Here is a 15,064-nt window from a genome sequence, read left to right as displayed (position 1 = left end):
GTGTGTTTTATGTGCATATCATGGTATTTATTTCCAATATTTATCACTCACAATAGTAAATGATTCTTGTATTATCTGTTACTTGCAGCGTGGATATGGTTCAGCTGCCATAGAATTGTTGTCGAGGTACTTACTTTAAATCAACATGTTTATATTTTGGTATTTCCATATCTACCCCTTTGATCACATAGCAGTTAATTATAGTAAGTTCTTATAGTAGGTACTTTAAAGGTCAATTCACTTCCATCTCTGAAGAAGATGATGACCAAAACAAACCAGAGTCTTCACATCTCAGAATAATTGAAGCTGCTGAGAAAGTAAGATAGATCTCCTTTCTTATTAGCGAAACTTTTTTTAATTGGAATTTTGGATAAAACTTTTTCTGAAATTTGTAACTGCCAAGTGTCATTGATTGAAGAAAATATAAAGCTAAGATTCGATCTATCTTAGATTTCATTAAGATGATGGTTTATACTTGAAGTCATACATGAAGTCCAACCATTTTTGTCCCATATTCCTTATATAGTTGCTATGGGGGAGCAATGGTTTCCTAAAATGTGGTATTCACTTTATTTTTTGCTCATTATATTCTTAATATGTAAACATATATCATTTGTTTGTTACTGTTCAAGATTTGATAATTATTATCAAAATAAACCTCCTGGAATGCCTTTATGAACCACCTAGGCTGGTGAGCTATCTTCTTATTTAAATATACATCTTTCTATCATTAAAGACATAAGTTCCTTAATAATACGTTATTGTGTTACATGTACTTTATTACTTACTCATAATATATACTTCAATCTGATTATTGATTATGTTTGGAGAGATCGTGTTCTTTGTTCTTGATGCTGCATCTGATAGGGAACCAAAAGTGAGGGGTCAAGAGTGAGCAGATGCTTTTACAAGCAATGCTTTACAATATTGAAGGAAATTTGGATAAAGTGCAACATGAACTATAGAATGCGAAATTAATGCTTAATGAAACATTTACGACTTTGCTACTTGAACCTGCACTTTCAACAGTTCCTTTGTTGCCATGGCAGGTGGGTGGGACCCCTCTCGCCAGTTTTCTATCACAGTAACCTAATCAGTTATGTTCTAACTAGTAACTTTTTTTCCTTTCTACAGGAAGTAACTCCTCAACTATTTGCTCGGTTAAGCTCTCACCCTGAAGAAGATGTTAGGAAACAGCTCGAGGGCATTTTGGTCATGCTGGCAAAACAATCTCCATGGTCGATAATTTACTACACTTATTATTTATTGTTGAATGCAAGAAACAACAACATATTTTCTTTTACACGTGTATTATAGCATCCTATTTCATCTCATTCTATTAAATCCTTGTACTTTGTTGTGTTTAGCCCTAGAATTAGTTATTTATACTATGGGAAAGTGGTGAGATATTCATTTACTTTGTTTCATTTTTCAGCTGCTCAAAATGGCAGTGCAAGTTCTATAACAAGCACTCCAATCCAAGCATGGGTACAAGGAGCCAACAGCAATAGCAACACATCTGATGGTGCTCCTAACAGCAACAACAACACTAACACTAACACGACTCCCAATCCCATAACATAAAACCGAAATTTGATTAGAGAATGGTAAGAGGAGTTCTGTTCTTCTTTGTGCCTTTGAAACTGCAAGAGATGCTGCACGTTATGTTCTTCTTTGTGCCTTTGAAACTACAAGAGATGCTGGAGCCCTTAGAGAACCTAAGGACAAACTGGAGAAGTGAGTTGAAGAGCTGACATGGAGATTAGACTTTGAAAAGCATTTGAGGGTATATTTTTTTATATTTCTTGTATCTAATTAGTTTGTAAATTTTTGTTACAACTATTGATTTGTTTTATCTTTCCATGGAACGATTATTTGTATGACGTTAAATTTTATGCAATAGATTGTATTTTTATATATGATTTTTATTTTCTATTATGAGACATTAAATACAAATTTAATTTGAAAAATAGTAAATCTATAAATAATATTTTTTTAAACATTTAAAATTATGATACGCAAAAATGTGTGTCATTTTCATTTATGACATGGCCTTTCTTGACAGAGGCTTTCTTGATACGCATTGCATGTCATTAACACGCGCGTCGTAAGGTTACGACACGCGAATGCGTGTCATCTTCCTTTATGACAGGGCCTTCCTTGATACGCATAGCGTGTCGTAAACGCGCGTCGTAAATGCGCGTCGTCTCTCTTTATGACAGGGTCTTCCTTGACGCGCATTTGCGTGTCGTCTGAGCCTTTTACGACGCGCAATGAGCGTCGTAAAAGGTTGTTTTTCTAGTAGTGCATATAAGAATTCGACCCATAAGGAAATGGAATGGCACCTCATCCTGACCTCGTGAAGTAGGACTAGCCCACTTGGTAGACATGGAAGCCTCTTAGATCGAAGGTCTTGGGTTCAAACTTGGTCATATGTGAATTAACAAACTTAGTGAATCTAACATCTAACGACTAACCATCCGTTCAAAAAAAAAGTTTCCGAAAAAACCGAAAAACATCTTTTTGATCCCCTAAACAATTTGGATGGTCGAAAACATCATACGTAATGGAAAAGCTACGAGTTTTTGTTAATCTACCTCGCATACATCGTTTGAATTTTGTCAATTTATGGGACTATTGAATTACTTTGTCATATTTATTGATGATGGCGTTTTAGTTTCATTCCTACCTGTGCTAACATCATCTTGATATGAATTAACACCTTTAACCCGTACATAAGTTTGGTCATATTGTACTAAGACATCTTTGTACAAGGTTTGAAGTCTATTATAAAGGCTAAGGTGGTGTTTGGCTCGCTTGAACCCTTGAAAATTAGAGGAAATTTGAATCCAATTCGACTAGATTCTCATGTTTAGTTCAAGATTTGCTAAGGAAATGGATTCATAAATGAGATGAACTTTCCATTAAAAAAGGAAAGTCCACCATCAACCAACATTTGTCATCACCGCCGCCACCACCACCATCCACCCCATTGACGCCGCCACTTCCAACCCCATCACCACTACCGTCACCATCACCCACACCACCTTCACCCCCATCATTGTCGCTGCCACCTTCATCCTGTCACCACCACTATCCATCACTTCCACCGCCACCACCTACCACCACCATCACAACCACCGCCACTGTCACCACCATCCACCACTACTGCCACAACCATCATTTACGATTTTTATAATTTATATAATATATCTTTACATATAAAATATAAACCAAAGTAAAATTAAACAAAAAATAAGTAATAAGAAAGTCAATTTTATCAATTTATATTATTCCAATTTCATTTATAAAATGTGGAATTAGATTTTAATTTCAATTTCTACAACCAAACAGAATATATATAACTAGATTATAATTTTTAATAGATTTTAAAGCAAGTTCACATTGTGAACCAAACGTCACCTTATTGTTTCTCTAATGGGTCGTAGTTGGGGTAAACGGCTCAACACACAGCACCTCCAAGGTTTACTTTCAATTGGTATAGACGATAGTTCAAATTTTTATGACAAATTAATTATATTTTTATAAATCTTTTGTTTTAAAAAACGACCCTTCAATGGAAATGGTTTGTGCTCTTTATTATATTTTCTACATATTATATAGTCGTTTATTCCTGGTTTGACTGTTTATTTTTAACCCGCCACACATGAAATGTTGTCATGTCTTCTAACTACTCACAAAGGAAATGTTAAGTTAGAGATAGTAATTAAGATTCAATTTCTCTTCTATGATTTTGAATTATATGATAATTTTTTAACAAGAATATAGATTTTACGTTCAAAAGATTTATCCCATTGCTCTAACTGAAAACTGAAAAGCCTAGATGGACATCATCCCAAGAGATATGAGTGGGAGGCAATGATGAAGATTTATGTGGCTGAAGATGAGGCTTGACTATCGGTCTACTTTTAGAACATTAAATCGACGTAGAAATTATTGCAATACGAGTCTTGGTCGTCGTTGTTGTTGATTTTAGTCTTTAAAATGTTACGTTAGTTTACTTCTGAACCCATGGTTTACACTTTACATCTGAATATTGAATCAGTCAATCACATATACCAACCTAATGGCTTATTTTTCATTTTTCTGCTAAACGCAAATGGTTTCACGATTTTTTCATCATGGTTGGAATTATGATTTATAAAGAATATCATAATCACAAACAAATCGTTTTTAATACCATAAACAAAGACACCCGAAACAATCAATGTTCCTAACTCGCTTATTGTTAACTCAACCCCCTACAAAATTTGTTAAATTTCTATCAACATCTTACCAAACAATAAACACTCTTCAATCCTAAATTTCCATCATACACTACACAACTCATTAAAACATTATTACCAATTACCACATATACATCATGGTGTCACACCACCTTTAGATTCAAATCAATCATCTACCTCAAATAAATCAGCTAAGTAACTTTCACTCCACTAGGTCGCTTTCCCTCCATAGCATCTTTCTTATTACGACAATCAGCACAAAGAAATGGACCTTGCCATGGCTTTGAGCTTGTTGAAAAGATAGAACCTGCATGAACCGATATCCCTTCACTTGCCCCTAAGTCAACCTGACAAACCGCACACATGAAAAGACCCGTTGTTGATGAACCGCCATTCTCCTCGTTCCCCAACCTACATTATATATCAAAAAAAGAAAAAGTTATTCTTCTGGCAACCTCTGAGCTGGCCCACACAGTGTGTCTGAATCAGGTACACAACAGTCTGCTAGGTGTGTGTCATAAGTGTCATAAGAGCCCAGTGCTCACAAGGAGACAAATCCACATTGGAATTGAAACTCTCATACTGCAACTGCTGAGACTCGAACTGTTGACCATTTTTAAAAGTATACCACCGTGGAACCAACTGTGTATATGACCAAACTAACCTTTCTGCAAGCATGGCTGAACCTTCTTCGAAAAGTTCCTCAACGATGCCTACAGCAGATAGTTTTTTGGATAGTTTACTAGTGGAACCATGGGACTTTGTTCTGAAGAAGAAGGATCGGAGTTTGCTGTGCTTTTTACGTGGTGGAGATGGTGGCGGCATTGTGGTGTCAGGCGGAATTATGTCCACAACTATACAGGTTGTATCATCTCTTAATCCCCTTGTTCTCAATGCTTCCTGAACAACCATCCATACAAGCAATAAGAAGATTAGTCATACTTGAATCGGTTAACTTTGACTTCCAAAAGGTCAAACGACCTGAAAAGTCAAAGTGTATTGATTCTTAAGTTTTCTTGAGAAATTACCTTGACTACTTGCCTAGAAGCGAGTTCAGCAGGCAAACCACGACAAGATTTTGCAGCCATCTCAGATGACACGGCATCCCAGATGCCATCAGACGCGATTATAAGCCTTCCACCAGCATTTGACAACTTTTAAATTTAAAAAACGATTTAGATTTAGAAATAATGAGATAACTATTACATACAAAGATTTCATGGTGTCAGAAGACACGAAAAAGTATCTGTGGGTCCCATGAAAAAACAGGACCCACAGAACGGAGACCAGAAGTAAATGGTCTATACAGATAGATACCTTCACTTGTTTTACGTACGGTATTGGGACAATAAATTCTCCAACATCCATGTCCCCGATTGATCTTGAAAGACATAACCCTCCTGGCCAACAACGAAGGGGACCAATCTGTTAAAATCACAAACAAAAAGATTATGTAATGAAGCGAATTTTTGAAAATATGATGAAGTTTGTCTTGTTTGATTTAGTAAAAGTCTAAAAGATCTCACCTCGGCCCCACCAAGAATACTCAGCCGCCCTACTTCTCCACCACTAGCCGTTACACGTTCCCTTCTGAAATAACACCAAATCAAAATCAACATCTTTCCTTTATCAACACAAGGAAAAACTTTCATATGATGCAAAAAAAAGGGTTAAATGCAAGATATAACATCCTACTTTCATTTCTTCTTATCACAACATTTTCCAAATAAAAATCTATCCAAATATAGCAATGTCAAGCAGTTTTCACTACAACAATTGTGTAAAGTTTCAGAGTATAATGCCAAATAGACAAAAAAAAATTGTAAATACAATGATATAATTGGAGAATTTTCAAAATCAAATGCCCTCATAAGAAAGAATATAGAAGTACAATGTTATAATAGAAAAAAATGAAAGTAAGATGCTATAATACACAACTAAAAGAAAGTGCATTGTCATTTCTTCTTGCATATCTTCCAAAATAAACTATGTGTCTGACCATTTCATATGAACAATTATTAGTTTGCAACATAAAAGAAAGTACGAGGACTAAAAAAGTCAACTTTCATAATTTTTACTCACTCCTCTTCGTTCTCTTCAAGTCTATGATCAACAGTCAAAACAGACACAGCACCACCTTGTGTATCAAGAATGCAACGGGAATCTCCAACCGAAGCAACTGTTACAGTCCATCTATCAACAATTACAAAAGTAGCAGTAGTTCCAGAAGTTTGACCTACAATAAGTCAACCATGAGTTTATAAAATAACGAAGCTACTAGTTATAAGGAATCGGGAAAGGGTAATATCGTCAATTCGGCATGCCTTTTCTTTGAAACTCCTTATCGGTCTTCACAAAACCTGCAACCAATGCCCGAGGTAATGCCTGAAGCCACTCTTCACGTCCAAGACCACGAGGAATCGCACTCAAGATGTGGTTTAAAAGATTATCCCTTGAATAAACTGCTGCAGCATTCCCGTTATGACCATCGAATATCTATAAAATAAAAAATTAGAAACTTTTTCATTAGAGTTTTGATTCCAGATTTGGGTGAGCCATGTTGAAGGTTGCTAGAAGAAAAGTCTTCGATAAAGATTAATGAGCTATGTATATTTTGGATAAGATGAAAAATCAAAAACTACATACAGCGAAAACTGAAAAGCTTGATGATTGATGACCAGAATTTCTTTGGCAATCGGTTTTCATCATGAAGTAATCTTCTCCTTTTCTTGATTGAGCTGCATATCCATAACGAACAGTTGGTTTCTCCATTTTCTCACTTCTCATCTCTCTACTAATCAATGCAGCTAAGGGGACAAGATCATGATGTTGATGTCTCTCTTCTCTCGATCCCATCTTTACGTTACTCAATTCCACAAACCCTTTTTTCTAAATCTAAATTAGAATACTTCCGGGATTTTAATTTTGAATCATCACTCCCGAAATGCGGTTTTGAACGACAGAGGACTCGGAAATTAGGGTTTTTGTATGTTCAATCTGTAAAACGGAGACAGGATCAAACCCACATGCAGAAACATCTGAGAAGAAAATGGAATCGAAATGGTGGCATTTTAAAGAAATGGAAATAGATCTTGAACTCACCCATGAGAATTCGGTTGTGAATCGACAATTCAGATCCGACAATCGTCCTAGGAAATATAACAAGAACAAGAACAAGAACTATGAAATCATTAGTGCCAGCTTTTAACTTGTAATCAATTTCATTTCTCCTAATCATTTAAGAACTATAATTATAGAGAGAGAAGCACAAGAGAGCGTATGCATTGTCTGCATATATAAATGAAGTGAAAGAATTAATTAAAAAAATACACACAGACAGAGGTCAAATAAAACATCCACATCTTGCAGAGTGGAGACAAAGATATTTCAGTGAATTAAGTAATGGGCATTTATTTACAGGGAAACATAAAAAGATTAAAGAAAAGGGAACTTACATCGAAAATGATTCTTTCTACCGAGATCCAAAAGGGAGACTTTTTTATGAGCGGACTTTCTTGAAAGTGATTCTTGCAAAATAACCCACCAAAGAATCAATAATCAAAAGCCAGATTGATAAGATTCTTAATTTTAACTGGTTTGGATGAGCAATTACGAGAAAAAAAAATGGGGTTTTGATGGGTTTTCAATTTTTTTATTTACAGCTTTGTAGTGTTGTGACTTGTGAGGAAGGAATCTTGCATCAATGGTGATTGGTTTTGTTTTTCAGGGTTTGATGTGAACGTGAAGATGAGACGAATCGAAAATGGGTGACACGCGTTGCATCAATTTCTGAAATATTTATTGAGGAGCTCACAAACACACGGACAAAAGGTTCATTTTCACTCTGGTGCCTTTTGCATGGTTGTTTTTTACTTTTTTATTAATGCTTATATAATGAATTGTATGTTTTAATAAAATAATGTATATTTGATTTTGATTTATAAAATTATATTTCTACTTGTTATATAGTAATTTATCAAATTTTGCTCATATAAGCTTAGAATGTTATTTTTGATAAAAGATATGGATCATGTTGTAGATATTGTTGTATATATTTATTTTAATCCTAAATTATTGTATCATTGACTTACGGCCAGCCCATGGATCCAGGAGAATTAGGCGACCATCTCAAGCTCCGAAATGCCAAAGGTCTTTATTTTATACGTGTTATATTGAGTTAACATATTATTTTTTAGCCTAATCCACTAGTTATAAGGCCTAATGCTAATATCATGTGCTAATAAAATAAATAAGCAATGAAATGAATAAACAAATAACAAAGGTACGAAAAAAAAAATATTAAGGGTAATATGGGTGAATGGGACCAAATCCGAAACAAAAACAATAAAAATAGTCTCAGTTAAAGAAAAAAAATTAAGATTAAACGTGCAAATTACTTTAACCAGAGAACTATTCATACAATTAACTACTTCGCGTAACAATATATTTTTAGATATAAATAAAAACATTTTTATATTTATTATCAGATATGAACGAAAAACAATGATAAACATGAAGTCAATTTCAAGATTTAAAAGCAATAAATTTAGCAATATCTCTTGGATGGACCACTATCACTCACTTCAATACTTTGAAAACAAGATAAAATTGATGGTCATCTAACTCCAACAAGCCAGTTTGATAGCGGCTTTTGGGCCTACAGTAACTGCACTCACAATCACACAAGCGCAGCACAATTCAAGTGGGTTTGGTGATATGTTCGTGAATTCTAACCCATGGCATGCATTATAATTTAAAAAAAAAAATCGAAAATTGTATTATAACAAGTAGGGGTGAGCGCGGTGCGGTTCGGTGCAGTTATTAGCTAAAACCTCACCATTAACCGCAAATGCGGTTAATCCATTTTCAAAACCGCATGGTGCGGTTATTTTTGCGATGCGGTTAGGCGGTTATTTTTGCGGTGTGGTTTTGTTTTTTTTGTGTTGCGGTTATTAACCGCATGAATTTGGTGTCGTTATTTTGTGTGGTTTTTAACCATGGTTTAGAGCTTAAACGGTTTTAAGAGTTCAAACATATTACTTGTAATAATATAAAAAACCTTAAGGTATAAGAAAATTAACTTAAATTACAAACAACTAATATCTTAAAAACATCAAACCAATAGTAAGTAACAATAAATATCTTAAAATTGTCTAATTTCACCATTTTTTAACGTTAAACATAAAATACTTTTGTCTTATGGTATTTATCCATCTTTCATCTATGAAACCTGTCTTATTTTTAATATTTAATATGTTAATAATTAATAAAAAAAATTATATATAATATATACGGTGCGGTGCGGTTTTTTTTTGCGGTTTTTGAAAACCAATAACCGCACCGCACCGCAAGTTTGCGGTTTTTGGAAAAAAGAAAACCTCACCATCGGTTTTTATTGCGGTTGCGGTTAATCGGTTGCGATTTATGCGTTTTTTGCGGTTAATTTTTGTTGCGGTGCGGTTTTTGCTCACCCCTAATAACAAGGGTTTATATTTTATAAGATCATCTAATGTTTGTTTTAAAAATAAAGTTTTATAATAACTATTAGAAAATAAATAAAAAATAAAATTCTTAAAAGATTACTCATAAAAACTAGTGATTTGTATAACAACTAAAAATAAATAAAATTGACATGTCATTATGTCACGTCAGCAAATAATCAGATCGACTGGTCAGCTGGTTAGAATTGTAAAAAATTGAAAAATACAATGTTAAATTTGAGAAAAAAAAAAACAATGTCAAATTAGAATTTTGATTTAAAGTTAGTGTCTTTTGTGCTATTTACCCTAATGTTTATGTGCCGAATTTTGCTGAAAATGCCTTTTCATGCAATGATATGAAATCAGGTTCCTTACTAAAAATCAATATTTCTTGAAATGTGTATGTTTGGTCAAATCTTATAAGGTTATGTTTGCTTTAAAATCTTATTTGTATACGTTTTTTTGGTTATTGGAAATGGGAGATAAATGACAATGGTCAAATGCCCATCTAAAGTGCTTATTGTAAACTTGCATTGAAGAAGTAAACAATGTGGGTATAAAAGGAGCGAGTTTGCACAAAGATTAATGGATCAAGCTAGGAAGAGTTCTTAAGGAGAAATTTGGCATGGATGTGACTAAAAAACAAATGAAAAACGCATATGACAATCTCAAAGCCAAATACACAAGATGGCCCAGTACATCCTCTATGATTTGTTGCTTACCATATTTTTGGAGTTTTCCACTAGTATGAGAGAGGTGTGGATGAATTTGTCAGATCATCCTGAGATATTACAAGGATGGACCAAGATGACGACTATAAGTTTAGGAGTTCTAAAAGACAGAAATATTCTTTGATTGTGTTTTATTTATTGTGTTGGAACTCTGATTGGGTTTTTCGATTATATTAGAACCATTGATTGGGTTTTTTTAGTGTGGGAACCCTTGGTAAACATTGTTCTTCAACTTCTCATCTCTTCTTTGTGTTGCCGCCATCCAAACTAGAACCGCTGACTAGCTTCACATAACAAGCTCATATCAGATAACCCTAAAAATGCACTGCGCTCAGAAAGGAGCGCATCATGCTGAGGTTGAATCCAAAGGGTAAAAATGACTTAATCCATTAAGCCAGTTCCCCAAATTCCTAGATTTGATCCTTAACCATGTCCTAATGGATAAAGTTCAAAATTTATCCATTAGGACACTCCAATCAAGCAAGATCTAAACTTTAAGTCTCATGAAGTCCAAGAATGCATCTTTCTTGTCTAAATCTAATAAGTCCAAATCTTCCACTTTAAAATCTAAATGAACAAGATGTATAAATGGATAAAGTTTCCAACTTTATTCATTACAATGCCACAAACTTTGAAGCTCTAAAACCCTAAGTTGAGAAATGACCAAAAACTCATCTTTCTTTATATATGGGGTAAAAAAAAGCTCTTATATGCACTCTCCACTTCACAAAGTGGCCATATATCATCCCAAACCATCAATCAAAAGCTCAAGAGCTCTTCAAACTCTATGGAAAGCCACCAAGGCACCAAAACTCCATATATTCATAGATCTAAAGATAAAACACAATAATTGGAACTTTGTGAGTTACAAAGGTCTAGAGGTGAATGGAGGTTAAATACTTCAAATGCATAGCTTCAAGGATCAATCCTTTTTGTTCTTTTTCCTTCTAGAGCACAATACCACCAAAAAAGCATCAAATGGACATTAAGAGAGTACCAAAATGGATTTAGGAGAGAGGTTAAGTTCCAAACACTTTAATGGAGGCTATGGTTTCATTAGAGGTGTTCTAGAGGAGGTGGAGGATGAAAATAACGAACTCATAGGGTTAATGGCCTTTAAATACCCCAAAAAAACGTAAAAATACGCGCAACCCACTATAATAGAGGCACCCCACGCTCTTAAAGGGCACTCCGCGCTCCTCAGAAAAATTCATGATTTTTTAGTTTTCAGCTTCAGCTTCAAACAGTCATAACTTCTTCAAATATGCATTGGAGATTTTGGAACGTGCTCACATGGCGAACTACAATATATGTCGCATCCAGGGCCGGTCCATTGATTTTCAATGCCTGGGACGTGATACTAAATTAATGCCCTTATATATATAAAAAGTTATATAGCAAAACCGAAATAAATCTCATAGTCAAACTATATCAAGGTTATACAAACAAAAACATACAAAAATTGATCTAAAACAATGCCTTTATACAATATCTTATTTTAAGATAATCAAGACTTAGTAGAAATTGACTTTTCATATTCAAAAATATGAAACTTATTGAGAAACATGTTCATTTCCTTTACAAACTCCATAATTTGAACAGTTGTCTAAAGAAGTTCACCTTTTTAGGCTTCATCCAACAATATTTCCTACAATAGTTTGTAACTCAATAAAGAATTATCAAGTTCATCAACTCTAACAAAATTCCTATTTAAAGAGCCTTGTAACTTATTAGTAAGATGTTGTTCTCTCTTTTTTTGATTTCTACTTTGAGCACCCAATACTAGTTTACTAAGAATCATATTTATACTAAAGAAAAAAAAAAGATTGAAAGTCAAAAAGATACAGTAAAAGCAAAAAGGATACAACCTGAAGTTGGCTATCCATAACCACACCCTATACAAAAACAAAAAATAATATTCATTAATTAAATTAACATCAAAATCTCATAAATCTGATACATCATGTTTCATAAGTTAAAATAACTAATTAGATTATTTAGAAAAACTACATCATATTATACAAAAAAACACATCCGCTTTTCAATATCATAATTCAGATATCAAAATTTCCATATTAGCCTTTCAGAAATCCGCTACATCAGAATTTTAGAAATTAAAATAACATATCAGATTTTGACATACATCAGGTTTTCATATACCTCAGATAAATCAGAAATCAAAAACACACCAGTTATTTAAAATTAGAACTCACATATTAGAATTTGAAAATCAGATTTACATATCAACATTTCAAAATTGGAATTTACATACCAGAATTTAGCATACATTAGAGTCATAAAAAATTAAAAAAATAATTACATCATGAACTTAAGAAAATCTTATTACAGAAAAACTTATAAAAGTCACAAGAAATTGAAGGAAAAAAAATTACCTCGAAAACTAATGAATCTTATAGTAGGTCTAGATCGATAAAACTACAACTTGATCAACTTCAGTTTGAGTCTGGATCGATAAAACTACAACTTTGATCAACAACTTCACTTCAGCAGTAAGCTATATCAGAAAACAGAAATTACAAAAATTTTAATCAATAATCACTGTCAAATTTTTACAACTTCACGTTGGTTATGCAAGAAATTTCAAACAATAGAAAAGACTTACTGGATTAGCACTTTAGGAGGGCCGATTAACTCAATCACCACTTGAAGAACGATAAGAAATTTAGTACATTTGAGGCTCGTTTAAAACTTCAGAAAGAAAGAAATTAGGGGAAGCGACTTACTCAGGATGAGAGAAAAGAACCCTGAGTTTACTTTATACTAGATCAAGATTTTTAAATTTAATCACGGATCATCTTTCAACAGAAGCAGAAGCCTCGTCTTCTTCATCTTCATTAATTAGGCGTGGTTGTTGCTTAGATCAAGATTGAAGAAGCCAGACGCTTGAGATGCTTGATAAATCGATTTTCCAGTTAGCGCCTAATTAGGTATCCACACTAACGCTTCCCTGATGAACTAAACCTAGATGAATTTTGGCCCAAATATTACAATACCAATAATAAACCACGAAAATTGATGCCCCATAAAGAGTTGCTGCCCTGGGCCATGGCCCAGCTCACCCTGGGCTTGGGTTGGCCCTGGTCGCATCCCAACAAAGCCTCGAACGAAACTCGATAATACCGACCCTCCTGTAGCCGACCCCACATGTAACACCTACAAGATAGGGCTAGATGATTAAAGAATAATAGGACAACTATTTATAACAATGATAAATTGATACTCTAAGCAAAATTCAAAGGGATCGTAAAATCGAGAGCGTGCATATGGGGAACTCCCAAATCTCACTTCATATGAGGAAGTTATGATTTTACAAAGTTTCATCGTAGCAGTATACGACTCAGAAACCGAAATTGGAATGGGTCGATTGTTAGGAAAAACAATCTAAACGATAATCGAAGATCTTGTTAATAGGAGTCCGTCAACATAAAGACAATTAAGAATGGACATTGAACAAGAGGGTTATGAAATTTTTACGGACTTTAACAGTCTAAGCTTGTTAAAAATATAACTTTAAAAATATATCAAAATTAGCCGACATTGTCTAAATGAAAGTTGTAAATCTTGTTGATAGCTACGCGTGTATATGAAGAATGTCGAAAACGGAGCTTGTATGAAGAAGATGGGATTTTTGTGAAGAAACAGAAAATCCCCGCATGAGTTCATGTGCATTGACATGGCATGCGACGCACATTGACACACCACCCAGAAGTTGCCACATGTCACCACCCAGACTACGCCATGTCAGCACCCTGGCCGAGTGCACGACGTGCACCGAATAAGTGTACGTCGTGCAAGCCAAAAATGCCCTATAAGCAGTGTTGTAAAACTCGTTGAGTTAGCCGATTACTTGTCCGAGTACTCCCTACTCAGCCCCTTATCGAGGCGAGTTGTAGAATCCGAGTACTCCCCGATCGGCCCCTTACTGAAGCAAGCAGTGTTGTAAAACTCGGCCAACTCAATGATTAATATGTATAATATACTTAATGATTTATTATTTAACATACACACATGTGATTATTACTACATATATATCTTAAATTTCAGTAATTATTCACGAAGTGAGACCATTGTGTGTTTTTCAGTTTTTGTATATTCACATGTATCTAATTTTGTTATATATTTCAATCAACTTATGGTTTTAACTTATGATTTCGACATATATAATTTCCCTAAAAATCTTTCTACATGAATTACCGAATCCGAATACCCCGAGTACTCGCTACTCAGTAGTCGGCCGAAGAGGTACCGAGTAGCAAGTTCTACAACCATGCCTATAAATATGATTCAAGCCTCATTCGATTTCCCACACCTTCCAACTTTCTCTCTTGATTTTCTCCCTATTTTGGTTAGAAATCTTCTTTAGAATTAAGTTTTGGCGAAGCCCGGAGGCCCCTAAGAGTCTGACAATTAGAAGCTCTCAAGTAAGAGTTATGCCCACATAATTTCCGGTTTTCATCATCGTACTTTGTAAGTTAAACTACATTTATTTTATTCAAGTGTAAGTTTTAATTATAGTCATAGTCGTTATTATGAACCTATAATTAAGATTTAATAGTGATCCTAAGTCATTATACTGATTGATCTA

The 15,064-nt window shown here is 34.2% G+C and overlaps 1 protein-coding gene and 1 long non-coding RNA gene across 3 annotated transcripts; both read right to left on the bottom strand.

Moving 5' to 3' along the window:
* Positions 1–4,174: 4,174 nt before the first annotated feature.
* LOC111914827 (probable protein phosphatase 2C 15) lies at positions 4,175–8,024 on the bottom strand. 2 transcript variants are annotated; one of them, XM_023910533.3, is made up of 10 exons: positions 7,703–8,024; positions 7,350–7,396; positions 6,894–7,244; positions 6,572–6,743; positions 6,330–6,483; positions 5,774–5,837; positions 5,565–5,672; positions 5,276–5,401; positions 4,912–5,147; positions 4,175–4,658 (listed from the first exon to the last, which is right to left on the bottom strand). In XM_023910533.3, exons 3-10 carry the CDS (start codon positions 7,101–7,103, stop codon positions 4,439–4,441), a joined length of 1,290 nt encoding a protein of 429 aa, XP_023766301.1. In that variant the 5' UTR covers positions 7,104–7,244; positions 7,350–7,396; positions 7,703–8,024; the 3' UTR covers positions 4,175–4,438. The 2 variants fall into 2 exon arrangements, with proteins under 2 accessions (XP_023766301.1, XP_023766300.1); XM_023910532.3 differs by lacking the exon at positions 7,703–8,024 and having other exon boundaries at positions 7,350–7,609.
* A 3,948-nt stretch (positions 8,025–11,972) lies between these two features.
* On the bottom strand, positions 11,973–13,474 carry LOC111914828 (uncharacterized). Its single transcript, XR_006189252.2, has 4 exons — positions 13,203–13,474; positions 13,082–13,121; positions 12,852–12,973; positions 11,973–12,353 (listed from the first exon to the last, which is right to left on the bottom strand). It is a non-coding gene; the product is annotated as an uncharacterized LOC111914828 (long non-coding RNA).
* Between the last annotated feature and the right edge of the window lie 1,590 nt (positions 13,475–15,064).

This window comes from Lactuca sativa, chromosome 3 (assembly GCF_002870075.4).
Source record: "Lactuca sativa cultivar Salinas chromosome 3, Lsat_Salinas_v11, whole genome shotgun sequence".
Lineage (NCBI taxonomy): Eukaryota > Viridiplantae > Streptophyta > Magnoliopsida > Asterales > Asteraceae > Lactuca > Lactuca sativa.
The sequence above is the reverse complement of the archived record's forward strand: the minus strand, read 5'-3'. Positions and strand labels throughout refer to the sequence as shown.

Coding starts and splice junctions, on each gene's coding strand:
- LOC111914827 (XM_023910533.3), bottom strand. CDS start 7,103: ATGGGATCGAGAGAAGAGAGACATCAACATCATGATCTTGTCCCCTTA. Junction 6,484..6,571: donor TAAGGAGTTTCAAAGAAAAG/GCATGCCGAATT, acceptor GACTTATTGTAG/GTCAAACTTCTGGAACTACT. Junction 5,402..5,564: donor CGTACGTAAAACAAGTGAAG/GTATCTATCTGT, acceptor TAAATTTAAAAG/TTGTCAAATGCTGGTGGAAG.